General features: G+C 38.8%; 1 protein-coding gene across 4 annotated transcripts in view; it reads right to left on the bottom strand.

Annotated features, from left to right (window-relative positions):
- Positions 1 to 22298, bottom strand: part of TBC1D32 (TBC1 domain family member 32) — a 95843-nt gene that overhangs the window by 8607 nt on the left and 64938 nt on the right. Inside the window, exons 28-31 of one of the 4 annotated variants that reach the window (XM_020794087.3) lie at positions 20863 to 20946; positions 10180 to 10246; positions 4313 to 4431; positions 3462 to 3616 (exon numbers count right to left, since the gene is read on the bottom strand). The exons of 1 other annotated variant lie outside the window; for it this stretch is intronic. In XM_020794087.3, coding sequence (XP_020649746.3) covers positions 3462 to 3616; positions 4313 to 4431; positions 10180 to 10246; positions 20863 to 20946 — 425 coding nt within the window. The remainder of the gene's footprint in view (positions 1 to 3461; positions 3617 to 4312; positions 4432 to 10179; positions 10247 to 20862; positions 20947 to 22298) is intronic. 2 more of the 4 variants (XM_072997352.2, XR_013540643.1) reach the window with 2 other exon arrangements.

The following is a 22298-nucleotide window of genomic DNA, read 5'->3' as shown; positions in this document are numbered from 1 at the left end:
AGGTCTTCGGCAGAATGGGCAGCAACAGCTTCATCACTGGTGAAGAGTAAGTCCCGCATGCATTTCAGCTGGACTTTGGTCTTTGCTCTCAGTCTAGAGAGATTAAAGAACTTTTCATCTGATCTAGTCCAGAGATAGACACCTTCTGTTGCAGTTCCAAGAGCGTGCTTCAGCATGACAGCAAAAAAGATCTCAAACAGAGTCAGCGTTAGGACGCAGCCCTGTTACACTCATCTTCAGATGTCAAAGGGATCTGATGTTGAGTCATCAAAAACCACAGTGCCCTTCATTTCCTCATGAAAGGACCTGATGATGTTAAAGGAGTCAAGGTGGACATCCAATCTTGGGAAGTATTTTTAAAAGACTGTCCCTGCTAACCAAACCACAAAGATTCATTGTGGCAGGGAAAGAATGAAATACTCCACTCCAAATTCTTATCATCTCTCTTTTATCTTGCTTGTCATGTACGGTTCCAGACACTGTTACAATTAAGTGACAGAAAGGGAAAGAAATAGCCCTGAAGGGCACAATGGGACTTCTGAAATGATTTTTTTTGGGGGAGAGGCAATGTTAATGGCCCTAAAGGATACAGTATTGGCGGTGACATCTGAGATCCTGGGAGCTACAAGTTGTCCATTCCTGGACTATCCAAACAAGGACAACATGGGTTTAGACCCATGTAACTACAACGTAGGAAAGTACTGATTACCTACAGCATTTCATTTTACAGAGATCAATGCAGGAATGACTTAACAAGATCTGTAATAATTTTAGTTTCTACACTGCTTGTTAATGCATGCAGCTCTTTAAAAGGAAAGAACAAGCAAAGAGAGGTGGGGTTTTCAGAAACTTAAGATTAAACATATTTCAACTATATCAAAGAAGTGAAGATTTCTAGTCAAATGAAAGGTGACAGACTGCTGTGAGCTGTGAAACCACATGATTTTATCTCTTAGTAACTAGATTTGCATTACATTGATAATTTTGAGGTTTTGGTAATTTGTTCACAAAGCACACTCTTATTTTTATAAATCCTTGTTAGACAGCCTAACACGATTAGTGGAACTCATATTAGCAGCAATGGCTTTCGTATGGTAATTTAGGGCCAAACTAAACCAACATGGCAGATACATGATCTTATACTCTTCTTTATCCATTTGTGAAAATGGCAATGAAGAAACTTTATTCAGACTGGAGTTGTGGAACTGGCAGATCTTTTTGTTTTGAACCCCATCCAAGACCACTGGCCTAATTTAACCTTCCCGATGTTTAGTAACAGAAAGTGACGGAAGATGGTACAATACAAATACATGTTTTGTTTCTGTTGCTAACAGCTTTGAAGGCCTGATTGCATGGGAGAAATCACAGAGGTGGGGAGTATGTTCATGTAGTGCTAAAGTCCTGCAGTACCATATTTTCAGTACCTTCAGGGCTACTTTTTAAAGCAAAATGGAAATATAAAAAAATTTAACCATGAATATTCCATGACATGCCTAATTTGGCTCTTAAAATGCTGATTTCACTGAAATGAGATTATCCATATTCTGCATAATACTGGCAGCAATGTTCCCTCTAATTTTCAGCCTCACTGGGTGGGGCTCTACCTCTTTCATGCACAACTTCACCCCGGTGTGCATGTGTGACTCTGCCCTCCCCCTGCATGCAGGGTTCTGTTCTGACCGGAACCTAACACAATCATTGCACAGAGGAGGAAGACACAGGGAGGCAGAGACGTGCATGCACATGCACACACCCAGCTTAGAGGGAATCTTGAATGGCAGTAATGCAGCAGCCAGATTGCTGACTGGGCCTGGTTACAGGGATTACATAAACTCTCTCTTACAGCACCTCCACTGGCTGTTGATCAGTTACCAGGTACAGTTTAAAGTGCTAGTTTAAACCTATAAAGCCCTAGATGGCTTGGGCCCAAGCTATCTCAAAGACCATGTCTCCCATTATGAGCTGGTTCAGGTGTTAAGATCATCAGGAGAGGCCCTTCTCTCAGTCCCACAATCTTCATAAGTGCATCTGATGGGGACCGAGGAGAGGGTCTTCTCTGTTGCTGTTCCCAGACTCTGGAACTCCTCCCACAGGTCAGACTGGCTCTATCTTTGCAGTCCTTCCACAAGCAGGTGAAGACTTTTCTCTTCAGACAAGCCTTCCCTCAGTAACCAGCTGTGTGTAAATTATAGATAGATTGTTATGTGTTACTGCTTTGACTGGATTTTTAGAACTTGTGTTTTCCATTTTTGTGTCTTCCATTTCTCTGAGTGACTTTTACTTTTTTTTGTATGCTTATTGATCTTTGCCTTAATATTGCCTGTTAATGATGTAAGACACATCCTTGCTTGTTTGTACCATATTTTTCCATGTATAAGACTATACTTTTGTCTCAAATCTTTAGACTAAAAATTGAGGATCGTCTTATACACGGAAGTAAGCTGAGGAGAGAGAAAAAACAAGTGGAGGGGAAAGCAGGGATTAAAGTGATCCTGCAGGGCTTTGATCCCTGTTTTCCCCTCTACTTGCTAAGCCTTAGCAAAAGGAAAGCAAGGATCAAAGTGCTGCAGACGGCTTTGATCCCTGTTTTCCCCTCAGTTTTAAATAGTGTTTTTAATGATGTTAACTACCGTGTATACTCATCGTTTTCAAGTTTCAACTTTAAATACAGTATTGTCTTTCATTGTTGGGTCTTTTTTAAGGGAAAGGTGGGCTAAATATTTTAAATAAATAAATAATAAATTACCACTAGTAGATAGTGAAAGAGTTTTCTAAGTAGTAAAGAAGCTTTAAATAAAGGGCAGGTTTTGGTGATACTAATATGTTATAAATTGAAACCCAACTAATCTTGCTATGCTAAAACTAGATTGGAGCAGAGGATATGAAAGGATATTTTAAAAATAAGTATATTATATATTTTATTATGTTTATAGTAACTAATGTTAAAAGAAATTTTCATAGCTAAAGAAACCATTGAAAATGATGAAACAAGACTGCAAACGGAACTGACAACACAAGCTGTCATTTTTTTAGTACAACATTGCTAGTTCATGGCATTTAATGATTTTACAGTAAAACAAAAGCTAATAATCTAAAGAATGGGCCTGCACAGAGCAATAATAATAAAAAGGCCATTGAATAGTTTTCTCTGCCTACATACAGAATATAACACTACTAATAAAGTGCATTTTATTGCTCACTTTGAAATTCAATAACACCAGCACTGCTATCAGTCTACCTGTTTTTCCCTTTTCACCAGGCTACCATATGAGCAGATGCCAAAGCCAAGGTTTTTTGGAGATAAATTTTACAGGGAAAAATTTGGCCAGAAAGCCTTTAAGTGAATCCTTTCTTTTCTTTTCTTTTTTCTTTTCTTTTCTAAAAACATTCTGAATTAATAAACAGTCATTTAAAATGCTCAAAGTAATCTTGTTAAGATAAAACCTCTTTTGAAGTCTTACAGAACAATGCAGTCGTGGCATCCAAAGGAATGCTGAAACAAGAAGATGAGAAAATTGTTGGAGGAATGTTAATGTCTTCTCTTTGTCTCCCATCATTATTAGAAACACAGAAGATGCAAACCAATCATAGCCTGCATAGCCTCCCTCCAGACCACCTACAGGAGTATGTTAAGGAAATCCAGCATTACTTAATTATCATTAGAAAACATTGTGATCTAAAATGCTTTTCTCTCTCTCTCTCTCTCTTTCTTTCTATCAGAGTGTTGCATAATTTTAAATTATGGAATATATGTAATGTAGGTAAAATTAAAACAAATTAAAGACAATCTTCATTGTCTTAATGTTAATTGGACTATTTCTGACCAGAAGTCAAAATAACTACTTCAATAGCATTATCTTGGCCATTTGCTAGATTTTCTTTTGTACACGTTGTGGGGCATAAATTGCATGCACTTAAGTGTTGCAAATTGGTAGATGATTAGAAATAGCTATAGAAAACATCATTATGCTAAGCCAGAGATTCATGTGTATTGTACATTGAACTCTTCATGTATAGGACATCCCTAAATCTGTATTTGTAGAACATACGTGGGAATCTGCATTCTACACTGGAATGAATAGGAAAGCCAGGTGTAAAAGCAACGCAAAGAGATCAAGCAATGTCTCTTTAGAATGTATGCCTTTACAGTAAGGAATGTTTGATGAAGTTTATCTTTATATAGCAGAAATAGTAGTTACACAGTATTTAGTATACACAGCAACAGAATTCATGAGCAGGCAGAAACAGTTATCATGACAGTTGCCCTGACAAAACACATAATGAAGTCTAACTCATCATAAGAAAAGGATACGTAATGATGTCATTACAAATGCTTGTTGTTGTTTCTTCAAATATTTCTCACAGTACATTAATATTTCACTTAGATCATTCTCAGCATTTTCTCCAAGGAGGTTCAAATGTTTACCATAGCTTTAAAAAGAAAGAACAGTTTTTAAACTGAGGATCTCAGGAAATGTCACTTATGCCTTCTTTTAGTCAAGAAAGGCTGTCTTAACATAGTGAAGCAGCCTACTAAAACCTCCACAATTCTCACCTCAGTGGAACAGTGGGACACCAAGTGCTTTTTTTTCTTGTTACAGTCTGCACAGTCTGTGCAAAATATCTTTAGCATCTTTTTGTTCATGAAACAAAGCACCTGCTGAGCATCAAAGGACTAGCTTAGCTGATTGCTACAAAGACACAAACCATCCATCCAATGCTTCTGCTTGTTAACAGTGCATGCAACAAGGCAGTAGTTACTGTATTTTCCAATTTTGCATAGACATATATAAAACTGCACTCTGGATCCCAACAATAAATTTTTGGAGGTGCTTTTGTTTACTGCATAGAGAAGAAAGAGGTAATGATTTACTTTGCTAGTTTAACTGGAAAATTTCTAGGGCATAGAAAGATCTGCAATGGGCACCCCAGTTGGTAAGGTTGGCATCTGTAGTAACCTGGATTGTGGGTGGGGTTGTTGAAAGAGCCGTCCCACCATCAGGTTCTGAGTGGAGTACCACCATGCAAACTGGGAAGCGCGTTCTGGAGTGACTCGCAGCAGCATCTGTGGTGGGTCTGTCAATGGGTTGAATACGGCTAGGAACCATGCCTGGTGTGATCTCATTTTGAGGCAAACATGCTGAATCACAGCAGTCATGGATGCCATAGTGCCTAAGATACGTTGGACTGTTAGCGCAGATACAGACATGTGAGGAGTAAAGGCACATAGTAAAGAAATTAGATTGAGGCATTTGTCTATGAGAAGAAATGCCCAAGCATGTTTGGAGTCTATAATTGGTCATATGTAATGAACCAGTCTTGTGGGTTTTAATTTGGATTTTTGCAGGTTTACTGAAAGGCCGAGATCCCGGAGAAGAGACAAAGTGAAGTGAATATCTTGTTGTGCTATGTGACGGGAGCATGCTTTGAGCAGCCAGTTGTTGATGTACGGGAATATGTAAATTTTGGGAAGCCTGAGGTATGCTGCCACATGGGCCATGCATTTGGTGAATACTTAGGGAGCTGCTGCGAGTCCGAATGGAAGTCTTTTGAATTGGTAGACCTGAGTTCAGAGTTGGAAAAGTAGATAGGGTCTGTTAGAAAGATGGATGGGGACGTGGAAATAGGCGTCTCTGAGGTCTACGACTGTGAACCGGCCTTTTTTGCAGAGTAGGGGAAGGACAGATTCCAGCGTAACCATGTGGAACTTGGTGGTAGTGATGTATTGATTTAGCTCCCTGAGGCTGAAGATGGGGCGAAGGCCTCCATGTTTTTTGGAGACGGTGAAATAGCGAGAGAAAAAACCTTTGACTGCATGTTGTAGTGGTACTGGTTCTATGGAATCTTTGAGTAGTAATGATTGTATTTCGTCCTGTAGAGTTTGCAACAGAGGTGTGACAGTGGAGGAAGCTGGTGGAATTCGATGTGCTACCCGTTCTGTATGATAGAGATGACCTAGGCATCTGTGGTGATGTCTTTCCACGTAGGCAAGTGCTTCCAAATGACAAAAGAAGAGGTGTAGTATTGGGATCTCGGCCAGTTGGACATCATTGCACCTGGTTGTGGTTCATTGATGAGGTTTGGCTCAGTAAGGTTGTTGTTTATAGTAAGGCATATAAGATGTTTGCCTTTGAGGTTCTTGTTGGAATTTTTGATAAGAGGTGTAAGGGCAGTGCCACTGATTGTGCTGAGGGCATTGCTGCTATATGGGGCAGACTCCCCAACACCTGGCAGTTGTCCTCTTTTTCTGAACATTCTCAAGAATGTTGTCCATCTTGGCATTGAAGAGACCAACATCAAATGAGAAATCTTCAATGCATGCATGCACATCCTCAGCTAGACTCACAGTTCTAAGCCAGGAATAGCGTCAAAGTGCTACAGAGGTAGCCATTGATTTAGACGTGGCATCAAAAGTGTGTCTAGCAGATAGCATCGTTTCGCTACTGAGAGACCCTCTTGTTGAAAAGTTTGTGCTAAGACCCTTTTTCTTCTGGGAGTGCATCAATAAAGGTAGACATAGTGTCCCAAAGAAAATGTTGGTAGGGCCCATAGCTCCTTGATAGTTGGCACCTCTCATGGTGAAAACAGCAGAGGAATATAGCCATCTGCCCATTGAGTCAATGCGCCTGCCATCTTTATTAGGTGGTATTAGCACTTGTCTGTGTCAAAAGTGAGATTGTGAAGCTTCAACGAAGATGGAATTGGGAGCCGGCTGTTTCTGTAAAAAGACTGCGCCCTGGTCATGTACTCGATAAAGGTTATCGATGCATTTTGACACCAAGTGGGATGATGCTGGTTTGGTCCAAGAATGCCTAGCTGTGCTTAGGAGAGAAGGGTGCATGGAGATATGGACCAGTGTGGTAGTATCTTTAGAGAGGGGATCATAAAAATGATCTGCTGGTTCAGTAGTGGGTCTGTCGATTTGTAGGTCGAGGGATTTGGCCATATGAACCATTAATTGTGCATAGGTTTCAAAATCCTCCGCTGGCAATGGAGGGTCTGTGTCTGCCAGGTCAGAGTCCGGTGATGTGAAGAGTACTGATGGTGTTTGGGGCCTCTAACTGTGGTCAGATGGATCGGTCTCAGGCCTGGAGTCAATTGACTGTCGATCAATATCCCTCAAAAGACTGGTGTCAATGTTGAGGGGCCTTTGATGGACAGTGGTTCATATCGAAGGTCGTCGACTGCTGTAGACATTGAAGGTGCGCCTATGAATAATGGTCGATATTGAGGAACATTGATATCTGAAGGGCTGGTATGGAGTTGATGTTGATATGGAGGTTGTGGTCGGTGTCGAGACAGCTGCCAGGTTGGTAAAGACATAGATGGACCACATTGTATTATAGTGGAATAGACAGATGCCGGTGATGCCGAGCGGATGAACACTCACGGTCATCCTGATGGGCAAGAAAATAATAACTTGATGGTGCTGCATATGTGCCTGGAGTCGAAGAGTATTGATAGGCTTATTTGGGTTTCTTAGGCACTGTCAGATAAGAGGTGCCAGGTAATCCTGGGCGATCATGGTAATAAGATCACTTTGACACCGAAGGCTCCCTTACAGGGACAACATGGTCTGGCAGCACCGCCGGACCAGGAAAAGCAACTGGTCGATAGTGTTTCGCGGGCCTCTCCTTTGGGCACTGATTGGGGCAAATGGCATCCCGATGATGGTGCTGAGCATGATCTATTTCTGCGCGAGAAGGCAAACGGACACTCTTATAGGCTTGGTGCCTTTGTTGATGTGCCAGAGGCCAAGGTAGTAGGCCTACCGGTGCAGAGTAAGGCATAGTTTCTAGTTGCATTTTGGCACCGTGGATGTCTGGCGAGGCAACTGGTGAAGACTCACTCGGAGAGCCCAAAGATTGTTGTGGGCTATTAGGAGAAGTGGTAAGTCGATCCATACGCTGTTCCCATTCAGGAGACTGCAAGAGTGATGGTTGATGAGGTGAATGTGCCTCCTCATCTGAAAGAGAACCGACACAGATTAGGTCTCCGGACTCCAGTGGTTGTGGAGTTGGGGAAATGGTTTTGGAAGGCTTCGACTTCAAAGACTTGGCCTTCTTTGGAGGCGAAGTTTCAGATGCTGAGGAAACATCCATGGATGTTTTTCTCTTAGCGGCTGTTTTTGATGTTGAGGGTTTTGACATCGACTGTTTGGCTTTGTGCACCAGAGTGACCATTGATGTCAAGGGGAGAGTAGATTCCCGATGATCGGAACAAGATGGGGTAGCTGTTTTGTCGCTTCAGAAACAACTTTATCCATGGCTTTAGTGTGGGACATGGATTCACTGGAAGGTTGGGCCATGGGTTTAGAAGGTTGGAGAGATTGCTCCCAAAGCCAAAACTTCAGCCTAGAAAGGCGACTGCGGAGAACTCGACATTTAAATTATTTGTAGTGAGGGCACAAGGAAGTTTGACAAGCCTCACCAAGGCAAAAAAGCATTTAGTGTGGCTGTCAGAGAGTGGGATCTTGTTGTCACAGGCCACGCAGCATTTAAACAGGCCTGAAGAGGCCACAAACTGAGAGCCGGTTGTGAAAAGAAAAAACAGAAGGGGGGCGCTTCAGCCCTAAGGCCGGAGTGTACTTTGTTTTGAAAATAATAAGTATAATAATAATAATTGGTATGGAAAGATTATAAATAAAAGTTCAATAACTTTCCTTCTTTCACTTTCAGATTTCTCACAGAAGCAATGATCAAGGCTCTCAATGTGGCACTTGAAAGAAACTGAAGGGAGAACCTTGGCACCAAGTACATATACCGGGGGGAGGGGTCTGCATTAATGTAACTTTTTGCTACCATAAAAACTCTAGAACATTCCAGCGAGGCTCCTCGCATGCGCAGATTGACCAGAGTGTGATTCACAGAGGCCAAGAAGAACAGCAACTTTAACTAAATAAATTAGACTGCTTTTAATTATATAAAAACAGTCTGACCAAATACATTAAAATAAATCCTCAGCAGGAAAAGCAGTCCATGCTTATATTAGAAGCAGATAATCAATCACAATAAATCTGGCCTGATACACTTTGCCCAGGAAAAAAGAGTCAGGAAAGAGAACATGGAAATAAATTTATAAAGCATAATCAACCAGTCCACTTAAAAATTGAACAAATTAAAGACAAAACTGTCAAATCCACTGTAAAACTAGTAGAGATTACTCTTAAAACTTGACATTGGCATTAAATGTTATCTAGGTATGACATTTGGTTCCAATTCTTCATTATAAAGTATCTAAGATACTGTATTTGCATCATAACACTCAATTTCAATGCACCAGTTGCATCCAATTAAAAATACTTTATGCTGCACCCATACAATAGAAATTTAGAAACAAAAACGTTTCCCCTCCAAAGTAAAATAAAAATACATAAACATAAAATTGCAAAAAGTACAAACACTGATAATCACCTTAACATTCATTATTAATCAATGGTAGCTGAATGGTGACAACAGCAAAAGCAACACACATCATTTTTGTTGCATGTTTTTTACTTAAAATTTTAAAAATGGTGGCTTCTTAAATGCTAATGGTTCCTCTCTCTTGGACTGCAATCAATACCCTTGGACCCATGGGCCAGAATCCTAGTGATTAGTTATGCTAGCACAGATGCAATGGTGCAATTTGCTGTGACAAATTACTCTTCATTAGCAACTCACTGGATCCCTTGTTGCACGTTGATTATATGAGATGGTGCAAACCAAGACATACAAGTAAGAACTCATTAACTAGCAGCAATTCACCACTGCTATTTATGCTGCTACAAATCCATCAGCATAATTTAAAAGTAGGATTCTGGCCACTGAGTACAGAGAATTTAAAATTACTGTGATACATTAATGATAACCCAGAATAGGCAATAGTATAGTTGGGTGCTGCCAGGGCATTTCATAACAATCTTAATTTACATTCCATACACTTCATTTACTCTTACAGTATCTAGATAATCTGGCAATTCTTCTGAACTCCAAAGTACTACAATAGTGCTAAAATAAATCATAGGTTTATGCAGAATATAGAAGTCATCAGCAATTTTGTAGTTCATGGCTATATATTCAAAGAAATTATTGTCGCCAACAGAAATAGTTAAGATTAGATAATGTTAATGCTTTAATGTTGAGTTGATAGATTCAATGTTACTAAAAAAGGAAACATAAGTAAACTAATTTGAGTTACCTGATTGTGATTTTAATGCCAAGCTGCTGCACAGATGAAAGGTTTTTTATTTCCACATTTTCATCAGCTGAAAACAAAAGAAAAAAGATACATTTACAGACTTTTTGCTACTACAGTAGTACAAAATAAACATTTTTGGAAATTATGATGTAAAATATGCTTAGAAAATGGAAGTCCTGAAACTATTTATAACTGAACATTGTGAAAGAAATCAAGTTTTCATAGCCATGATGAGCCTGCCTCAAATACCAGTGACCTTCTTTTTAACAACTGAACTCTTTCTGAACTCAAAGTAGACTTTGTCTAAAAGGGCGGGAAAGAAATCTAAATAAATAAATAAAAATTTGCATAATCCTCCAATTTACAGATTCATGGTTCGGCTCTCCTTATGTAATTTAATAAAGCTGTACAAATAGTTCCTCTCCTACATCTTTTGAAGAAGTAGACTGATGGCAGCATTCAAAGCACTTAACTTTTTACAGCACAGAAGCCAGCTTCACTTCTTCACTTCTACTTTTTCCTCAGTATGGCAGCCTGATTTACTATAATTTAAATATGACAATACTAATGGCCTTACCAACAAAAAATGAAGAAAAAAACATTAAATGTTTTAAAGTGCACCACCTTGTTATTCTCGACAATAGCAAGGAATATATGGAGCAGTTACCAGGTTAGAACAGCGACCAGGTTATTGTTGAAACCATCATAGTACATGTGTTAATCAGCTGATCTAGTCAAATATAAGTATCTAAACCCAACTAATGTTTGTTACTGATTACCATTATGGCAATTGTCAATATTTGTACTTTTTGTATTTCAGTTCATTTTCACCCACTAATTACATCCCTATTCATTCATTAGTATAATAATTTGTATATATTAATTTGTCATTCGTATAATAATTTGCCAATTGAGCCAACACTCTATGCCTGTGAATACCTGGCTAGTGCCATAAATTTTCATATTAAATAAAACCTGTTAGCCTTTACAATGACACCGGACTCGTTTTTCATTGCGACTAATATGACAACTCCCTGGACAATACAGCTATGTCTTAGCTGTAATGAAAACTTGTAATAAACCCTTTTGACATTAGGATTTTAAAGACCAGAGTGACTTGAAGGAGAACTTGAACAAGTGAAATATCCTTAATATTCAAAGATCAAAAAGCCCGCAATTAATACCAGTGTTAAAGCTAACTAATTCTGGCCTATGCTCCACAAAGCCAAGAAATCAGAAACCAATATTCATGGCTTCATAGAGATATCCTGCTGTTAGGACTGATGCTGGTGTGTCTTTCACAAATTGTACTTATGCACAAATAAAAAAAAAAGTTCCCTAATAGAATAATCAAAATGTAAATAGGTATTGCCTGGCCACACCTATCTGTATGCAGATTGGTAGTCCTAATAGCTTCACAAAGCCACACAATAGAGGGGGAAATATTACAGCCATCTGTTGATTTCCAAATATAGGAAATTGGAGGCACAGTTCCATTTAACATTACAGTTAGGAAACTGGTAGTATTAGCATGCTAGCTTCAGAATGAAACTGAGCATATCTGACATAACTCTGCCAGCAGCAGATTGCATTTCTTTTCCAGAGGGCATGAAAACCTTAAGAATTTCCTAACCACTGATCAGGATCTCACTAAACCAATGAAAGACTTTATTGATAATCATGAACAAAATGCAATATTAGTATTTTTAAAACTACAGAAGTGTATGAAACGGCTTTCTAAACTCTGGAGAAATTTGTTTCAAAAGTATACATTTTCAGCATGATGCACCTCTGATGGTGTGCATCAGATAGATTCAAAATTTTAATTCTTGTTAGACTTTTTCAAATTGATCATGAATGTGAAGTTTTGCACTTAATAGCTCCACAGGGCACATTGTATGAGCCATAATACTTTGGCGGGTATAATAATGTAACATTTTTCTTGGGGAAGTTAATTTGCACTGATTAAAGCAACTAAACTAAACCTTAACTCTTTGATTAAGCAATTGATTAATCATTGGTTTGACCCACTATGACAGTTCTTATTTAAAAACAACAACAGATTAAGAACATACCAATTGTGTTTAAAGGGAGGGCCTATGAATTGCACTGTTTATGTTTTTTTTTTAATGCATCAGTAGCTTAAGTATTCAACCGGGAAAAAGAGGAGATATGAAAGCTGTGATTATAACCACGCACAAAATGTATCTTGTTTATGTAAGATACTGTACATTATTTAAATTCCCACACAACTGATATTAAACTTGTTTCACAGCAACTGTCTGTCTCACTTTCCTGTACGATTTGTAACAAGTCTCCTTTCCATAACAGTACGGATAAAATAAGGATTAAAGGAGAAAAGAAAGAGAATTAATTAATTAATTAATTAATTAATTAATTAATTAGATTTATATCCCGCTCATCTGGTAAATCTATACCACTCTGAGCGGCTAACAGGAGCATGTATACAATTATAATAAAATAAATTAAAAATATCAATTAACAGAAAATGACAAAAATCATAAATAATCGTAAATAATAAATAGATAAGGAAGAGAAAAATAAATTAAGTTAGATTAGGTGCTGGCAGGAGGGAAGGCCTTGACATAGAGCCATGTTTTTAATTGAGTTTTGAATGTACCCAGCGTAGAATAAATGTAACATGTTACTACTTTGCGGAATTTGAAACCATTTGCCTTTTTATCTCTATATCTTTTATTTCAGTGATTAGAAGGAGCACAACTTCCTATGCATGCACTTCTCAGAGCACTGAGACCAATGAGAAGAGACCTCTTCCATATCCCACCAGTGAAAGGAATAACTAAGGGAGACACAGGAGAGGGTCTCCTTCTCTGTAGCACCTCACTTACAGAATATCATCTTTATGGAGGTCCAGTGGGTGCCAGTGTTCATCTCATTTTAGCATCAAATCTTTGGAGTAAAGGATTTGCCATGAGTAGGGTGTGAAGTTCAGTTTAAATAGTTTATTAATTTTTTAAAAAAGATTCAAATTGTTTCAACCATTTTATGCTGGTTTACATCATTTAAATTGCTGCTTCTTTTAAACTGGCTCTGAGATCTTTCGATGTAAACAGGATGTTGTTGTTGTCTAGTCATTAAGTCATGTCTGACTCTTCATGATCCCATGGTCCAGAGCACGCCAGGCCCTCCTGTCTTCCACTGCCTCCCAGAGTTGGGTCAAATTCATATTGGTAGCTTCAATGACACTGTCCATCCATTTTGTCCTCTGTCGTCCCCTTCTCCTCTTGCCTTCACACTTCCCCAATATCAGGGTCTTTTCCAGCGAGTCTTCTCTTCTCATGAGATGGTCAGAGTATTGGAGCCTCAGCTTCAGGATCTGTCCTTCGAGTGAGCACTCTGGGTTGATTTCCTTTAGAATGGATAGGTTTGTTCTCCTTGCAGTCCAGGGGACTCTCAAGAGCCTCCTCCAACACCACAATTCAAAAGCATCAATTCTTTGGTGGTCACCTTTCTTTATGGTCCAGCTCTCACTTCCATACATCGCTACTGGAAAAACCATAGCTTTGACTATGCATACTTTTGTTGGCAAGGTGATGTCTCTGCTTTTTAAGATCCTGTCGAGGTTTGTCATCGCTTTCCTCCCAAGAAGCAGGGAATTTTGTGCCTGCTGTCACTATCTGCAGTGATCAGGGAGCCCAAGAAAGTAAAATCTTCCCCTTCTATTTGCCAGGAGGTGATGGGACCAGTGGCCATGATCTTAGTTTTTTTGATGTTGAGCTTCAGACCATTTTTTGCTCTCTCCTCTTTCACCCTCATTACAAGGTTCGGTAATTTGTCCTCACTTTCTGCCATCAGAGTTATATCATCTGCATATCTGAGGTTGTTGATACCAGCAATCTTAATTCTACTTTGGGATTCATCCAGTCCAGCCTTTCAGATAATGTATTCTGCATATAAGTTAAATAAGCAGGGGGACCATATACAGCCTTGTCCTACTCCTTTCCTAATGTTGAACCAATCAGTTGTTCCATATCCAGTTCTAACTGTTGCTTCCTGTCACACATATAGATTTCTCAGGAGATAAACAAGGTGGTCAGGCACTCCCATTTCTTTAAGGACTTGCCATAGTTTGCTGTGGTTCACGCAGTCAAAAGGCTTTTGCGTAGTCAATGAAGCAGAAGTAGATGTTTTTCTGGTACACTCTGGCTTTCTCTATAATCCAGCGCATGTTAGCAATTTGGTCTCTAGTTTCTCTGCCTCTTCGAAATCCAGCTTGTACTTTTGGGAGTTCTCGGTCCACATACTCCTGACGCCTACCTTGTAGGATTTTGAACATAACCTTACTGGTGTGTGAAATGAGTGCAATTGTACGGTAGTTGGAGCATTCTTTGGCACTGCCCTTCGTTGGGTTTGGAATGTAGACTGATATTTTCCAATCCTCTAGCCACTGCTGAGTTTTCCAAGCTTGCTGGCATATTGAGTGTAGCACCTTAACAGCATCATCTTTTAAGATTTTAAATAGTTTGACAGGAATGTCATCACCTCCACTGGCCTTGTTGTTAGCCATGCTTTCTAAGGCCCACTTGACTTGGTTCTCCAGGATTTCTGGCTCAAGGTCAGCAACCACGCTATCTGGGTTGTCCGGGACATCCAGATTTTTTCTGGTGTAATTCCTTTGTGTATTCTTGCTACCTCTTCTTGATGTCTTCTGCTTCTGTAAGGTCCCTATCATTTTTGGCCTTTATCATGTCCATCTTTTTACAAAAGGTTCCTTTAATATCTCCAATTTTCTTGAACAGATCTCTGGTTTTCCCCTTTCTATTATTTTCCTCTATATCTTTGCACTGTTCATTTAAGAAGGCCCTCTCGTCTCTCCTTGCTATTCTTTGGAAGTCTGCATTCAAGTTTCTGTAACTTTCCCTATCTACCTTGCATTTTGTTTCCTTTCTGTTCTCTGCTATTGGTAAGGTTTCGTTGGACAGCCACTTTGCTTTCTTGCATTTCCTTTTCTTTTGGATGGTTTTTCTTGGTGCCTACCGTACAGTGTTACAAGCCTCTATCCAAAGTTCTTCAGGCACTTGTCCACCAAATCTAGTTCCTTAAATCTGTTCCACTGTGTATAAGGGATTTGGTTTAAATTATACCTGACTAGCCCAGTGGTTTTCCTACTTTCTTCAATTTAAGGTTGAGTTTTGCTATAAGAAACTGATGATCAGAGCCACAATCAGCTCCAGGTCTTGTTTTTGCTGACTTTATTGAGCTTCTCCATTTTTGGCTGCAGAGAACATAATCCATCTGATTTCGGTATTGCCCATCTAATGATGTCCATGTGTAAAGTCACCTCTTGTGTTGTTGGAAAAGAGTGTTTGTGATGACCAGCTTGTTCTTTTGACAAAACTCTATTAGCCTTTGCCCTGCTTTGTTTTGAACTCCAAGGCCAAACGTACCTGTTGTTCCTTTTATCTCTTTACTCCCTTCTTTAGCATTCCAATCCCCTAGAATGAGAAGAACATCTTTCTTTGGTGTCCATTCTAGAAGGTGTTGTAAATCTTCATAGAGCTGGTCAATTTCAGCCTCTTCAGCATTGGTGGTTCGTGCATAAACTTGGATTACTGTGATGTTGAAAGGTCTACCTTGGATTTGTATTAAAATCATTCTATCATTTTTGAGACTGTATCCCAGTACAGCATTTCCCACTCTTTTGTTAACTATGAGGGCTACTCCTATTCCTTCTATGGGCTTCTTGACCACAATAGTAGGTATAATAATCATCTGAATTGAATTCGCCCATTCCCATCCATTTTAGTTCACTGACGCCCAGGATGTCAATGTTTATTCTTGCCATCTCCTGTTTGACTACATCCAGCTTACCAAGGTTCATAAATCTTACATTCCAGGTTCCAATGTAGTATTTTTCTTTGCAGCATCGGACTTTCCTTTCACTTCCACAGGATAGTGGAAAAAAGATACTTGTAAACAGGATATGAGTATGCTAAAAATATATGATTTTTGCAAAGTAAATAAATGAAGGACAGTCTGAAAAACACAGTAGAGAAGCTATTGCTCAGAAGTAGTCACTCTGCCCAGAATACTGAAAAATTCTCCTTCTTTGATTCTTCCTAGTCAATGTAAAAAGAGAGAATCTTGGATGAAATCAGGTTGTCTTCTTACAAAATGGCAGCCGCAACACGTGATGCCTTGCCATGTGTTGCTGCTGTCTCATTATGTTTACCCATAGAATTATTATGTATACTTTCCGTAAAAAATGGAGACGGATCCAAACTTCCCAAGAACCATACTCTTGATTAGAGATCAACTGTGATGAATCATGAATTACAATTTTTTTCTGACAAATTGATGAATTGATTTGTTGTTGTTTTTTTACTTTAAAACCTTATAAAATGCCCCCCAAGCACCTACAAACACCTACAGACACCGGATTCACAGAAAAGCTTCCCGTGATTTACAAGCCTTGCAACTTGGTGAAGACTGGGTTTCAGACACCCAAATTATATACCCATAAGTGCTCCCCCAGCTGGCTTGGTGAAACCCAATCTTCACCAGAACTGGAGGGATTGTAGAGGAGAGTCATGGGAAATGTCATTGTGATTTTGGTTTCTCTAGGTACCTGGGAGGGGAATTTCCTGGGGGTGGAATTTTTTGTGGGTGTATGACTCAGACATCTGAACCACACTCTTCACCAAACTTTGAGGGATGTTAGAGGAGCGTCAGATGATGCATCGTTGCAATCTTGGTGTCTCCAGGTGCCTGTGGAGCCATTTTATAGCCCAATGAATCCAAAATCACTATGATTCATTGATTCATATACATCAGGCAGCGTTGATTGATATGAATGTCAATAGATGAAAAAGTGACTTTTTTGAAGAAATCTGGCAATTCAGTTTTTTAATTTATGTCTGTCTCTACTCCTGATACTACCACAGAACTGGTTAAATTGTAGTAATGAAGTTTAATGTATTTGTGATTTAAACCATATAAGTAACAAAACGATATAAACAATAAATAAAGGGGACAAACCTAGCTACACGAGTCAGAATATGGGCAACAACTTATCCTCATATGTATGTATATATATTTTCTGACATCAGCATAGAACTATATCAATATTCCTGATTGCTTACAGACTACAGTGGTGCCGTGCATAGCGATCACTCCATTTAACGAAGAAATCGCTTTGCGATGATGTTTTTGCAATCGCTTAGTGATGGTCCCTATGGGGAAAATTCGCTTTGCAATGATCGCAGGAAAGCTTTCATCGCAAAGCCCCCATTTTCAGCCAGCTGATCGGTGGTTCCAAAATGGCCACCGGGTAAACAAAATGGCCACCCGCTGTGTTGCCTCGCTTTAGAGGCACTGAAAATGGCCGCCCCTATGGAGGATTTTCGCTTAAGGTTAGTTTTTAAGGCTATAGGAATGCATTGATGCCGTTTTATTGCGTTTCTATGGGCTTTTTAATATCGCTTAGTGATGAAATCACTTAGCAGCGATTTTTGCTGCACGGATTAACATTGCTAAGCGAGGCACCACTGTACTACATTATTACGACATAACACTGTAAAACTACAATTGAACGATATTTAGCAGCAAAGCATAAAAACTGCTACTAGAACAATATATGCAAGTTAAAATGCTTTTATAGAGGTCATGAAATTTCAAAAAGGAACAAGCAATTATCATTTTTCTTAATTTACTAAGGTCTAACCTGTGACAAGTCTACATATTAATGAAAATGCATTTCTCTATTTCCATCTTTACTGTCTGTTTGGTAGGCTGGCAAAAGTGTCCTCATTTGTGATATCTACTGGAAAGACTGAAATAAATTCAAATAATAAAAGGTCAGATTTTAAACACAGTCCATGAGTTTGAGATTTGATTGCTACCTTGAATGAAAGAGGTGAAAAAGAGATGTAAAATCTGTGCCTCATCAAATTTAATGAGACACATTCAGCTCCATGCTTAGATTTAGCATGACACTAAGTTTGTCAGCACTTCAAGGAATTCTTTCAACTGGAGTTATATGTCCTTTAACAAATAAGTATTCCATAGAGTTCAGGCAGGTTTTACAGAAGAAGAAAATTAACCATGAATGAAGTACAGTGGTGCCTCCACTTACGACCATAATCCGTTTCAGAAGATAGACGTAAGTCAAAATGGTCGTAAGTTGAAGCACCATTTCCCATTGGAATGCACTGAAACTCCATTAATCCATTCCAGCCAAAGAAAAAAATCACCAAAAAAATCACTGCAAGACTCATTGGAAAGCAATTAATCCCTTCCAGCCAAAAAGGGGGGGGGGGGAAGAAAAGCAATCAAGCGTGCAAGACCCATTGCAAATTCACAGAAAACAAATGGAGCAGATTGAAAATGCACAGAGAACAGAGGGACAAGGTCAGAAATGCAAAGGAAAAAGCAAGGGAAGCATGCAGAACCCATCGCAAATGCACAGAAAACAAATGGAGCAGATTGGAAATGCACAGAGAACAGAAGAACAAGGTCAGAAATGCACAGAAAACAAAGCATGCAGGACCCATCAGAAAAGGGGGAAAAAACCCAAAAGCAACCAAACCCCCCAAGACCCACTGGAAATTGGGGAAACCCCAAAAAACAAACAAACCCCCAAGACCCATCACAGCACAGAAACATAACCCCTCCAGCCTAAAATCACACTGCGAAAACACCCAGAAGTTTTTAAAAAGCAGAAACAGCACCTTACCTCCTGCAAACACACACACACTCACTCCGAAGCAGAAGGAGGCAGTCCCAAGCCTCTGATGATGACACAATCTCTCTAACTGTCGGGGTGAAAGAGCTACAAAGAAGCAGCCTCTTTTGCCACATACAGTTAGCAATTTGAATTCCCGCCTTTTTCCCCTGCCTTTTTCTGTTCATAAGTGGAAGCTCCGGTCACAAGTAGAAGCAAACTTTTGTGGCCGGAGCTGGTCATAAGTCGATTGGTCGTAAGTAGGGATGTTTGTAAGTGGAGGCACCACTGTAAGAAGTCTAGGCTTTTAGTTTTAGACATCAGTTAAACCCACGTAAGTGCCATGCACGCAAATAAAAACACTGTAGGAATCAACAAAGAAATGTTATTTTAATAGCCATTTCTCAAATCAAACTTGCAGTGTATCTTATACTTGTGTAGTTAGTGCTGTGCTTTGTAATTACTATCACAACTATGAGGCAGTAAGTGTGGGACTTTGTTTACTTGGAGGCAAGGCCAATTCCACTCTCAGTTGACAGTCCACATGACCAACAATGGACACCAAATATGAACAAGGAAACGGAAAATATGTTTTGAGATTGGGGGCAAATCTACCTTGAAACATGCAGAGTAGGACTTTACTGACCAGCTTTCTTTCAGCGGTGGCTGGAGCATACTACTTTAAAGTGAAAGTACCATATGACTGAGTATTCTTGCATGCATGCCAAATGAAATAAATTTCAAGACCCTAAAAAATTACACCAGGGAAATGGGTTTTAGCACAGCCTTTTGCCTAACATGGTATTCTTCTGCAAAGGAACATTAAAGCATAAGGAGCTCCCATCTGCAGTCTGAAGGAGCACAGTACAAAACCACATCCGGTACCATCATAGTATCTTTATATTTAAGTATGAACACTGTTATCAGCACTGACAAGACTCCACTATTACCACTAGAGCTAGTTGGTTAGCCTAGGTACAGGAAAAGAACAAGTGTGTGCTGTGTGCTGTGTGCGTGTGTGTGTGTGTAGGCTTCTGATATCTGTAAGAAGGCATAGTTCTGCAACAGTGGTTAAATCCTAGAAATGACACATTCACTTCAAGTTTAAAGGATTTCCTACAGTCTTGTGACAGAAACTTTAAGTAGACTCTTTACTTAAGGTCACATAGGCAGGCAATACAGAGTTAACTTTTGCTGCTGTTTATAATTAAAAAACTGCAACTGCATAAATGTCAATATATTAGCTTATTATTCACCCTCATCTTTAAAACGTTAAGCAAAACTAATTTGATTTTTCCAGATTTGCAAATTTTGTAATGGATTGAAATCCTGAGGGATTTCACAACAGCTGGATGAATTGTGTTATTCTAATTTCAACTACCTAAGGGTTTAGAAAGCTGCTGTAGTTTAAGATAATCAATTTCTCATTTCCAGAAACATAACACTGAATATCAATGCATTGTCCTAAAATTACTTTCATATAACACATTGATTCTATTCATTAAAATTCTAGAATAAACTATTATTACACTCCCTGTTGGTTAGAAAACTAGCTAAGGGATTTCTCACTCTCTCTCTCCATGCGTGTGTGTGTGAGAGAGAGAATTTACAATATATGTTGCAATGGTATACTGTTCAATACTTTTAACAAAGAAAGTAGAGATATGGAAGATACCATAGCACAAATTTTAATTGTTGTAAGCCGCCCAGAGACCTTTGGGTAGAGTGGGTGGCATATAAGTTAAATAAATAAATAAATGTCAAATGACTAATCCTTTGAAAATACAATGGGTGGCCATTGCCTTTTGTCAATTCAATTCTCTAACACAGGCTAGAATAATAAAGTTAAAGAATTTATTTATTTATTTATTTATTTTGTACCCCACCCATTTAATCAACTGACTACTCTGGGCGGCTAACAACATACAAAATAAGCCACTTAAAATATAGAACAAGCAATAGAACAAGAAGAAAATTACCTTCATTTTCTCTGCTACTGAAGTAACATTCCGATGGTGTTTCAGAAAGATGCAACACAAACTTTTCAATTAATTCGGACAAATCTGCAATAAGCCAAATGATTAAGCAACAGCACAAAAAAACAAACCGACTCCTGCAAACCCATATCAATAGCAAAGTTAATGCGTAGAGGAAAGCAAAGAGGTCTGAACCGCTGCATATTTATCGAGACTTACCCTGCAAACAATTCAAAACATCTATTCTATTTTTGTATTCATAACAGCATGCCCAATTTAAACTTTTAATGGCTTCTCTGACAATCTATTCAGTGTAAATGGAAAAGGAATAATTTGTTATGCTCATATCCTCCAAGGATTACTTCAAATTTGTTGGACAGTTCCAACATAAGAAAAATTAGCTGTAATTAGATTGTGCTGTCTACTTTGCCTATGCAAGTGAACTGAGGAGGAAACTTTGGCCTTCATCTTGAAGTAAAGGTCAATGCACTTTAGAGTTTCTATTCTTCCTTGAAATACAGAGTGCCAACACAGCTATCTGCATCCTTTCACATAATCAACAATCTTGCTATGCTGTCTAGGCAGAGTCTGCATGTACTGAATGAGATTGCCATGAATTAGAGTTGGATGTCGACAGCACCTGACTGATCTTCAGTATAGTTCATCTCCACACAGGTTAAAAAATGATGGTGCAGATATTAGTATTTTTATTAACTATTCTTTGTTCCTATCAGAAGCATTTCAATGATACTTCTTGAGTGGAAGTATCAGCAGACAGGGCACTGTGAATGCTAATTAGACATGCAAATGTGTTCCCGGTCCTCACATTCTGTGTCATTCTGTCACCTTTTAATAACTACAGACAGGATTGTTTGGCTCCCCAAGGATAGATCCCTGTTACAGTTCATAGTGGTATAATAGTGATAAACCAGACAAAAGCAGAAAGATATATACCTCAATAGTACCAAAATCATGACACTATATGATGGCACACTCCTTCTCTACAAAAGGGATTGAACTAATCTTGTCTAATATTACCAGATGTTCACAAATTCACAGGACAAGCATTCTATCATCCTCAGCAAGCATACTGAGGTAACCCAAATGCAATGGAAATGAAGAAAACACAACGTTCAGAGTTTCACTGTGCAGAAAAATATTGGTATTAATTAGTGGTCTGTTATTTTCTCATTCTTTCTGAAAGTCATCTGTATAAAGGCAAACTTGCTAACACTGTTTTTTTTAAAACAAATAAAATTAAAATTAGGAAACGAACCTCTTATGTCATTATCGCCTCACTGATTTTCTTATACGTGGGCAGTAAACCATGCAAATAGTTGGAGCAATGTTCAGATAGTCATACAAATTACCTAAGCATAGATCTGACTCTAAACATAATTTTGATTGATTTACATAATTATATATCTGATTTCTTAATC

Source organism: Pogona vitticeps, chromosome 1 (genome assembly GCF_051106095.1).
Source record: "Pogona vitticeps strain Pit_001003342236 chromosome 1, PviZW2.1, whole genome shotgun sequence".
Lineage (NCBI taxonomy): Eukaryota > Metazoa > Chordata > Lepidosauria > Squamata > Agamidae > Pogona > Pogona vitticeps.
The sequence above is the reverse complement of the archived record's forward strand: the minus strand, read 5'-3'. Positions and strand labels throughout refer to the sequence as shown.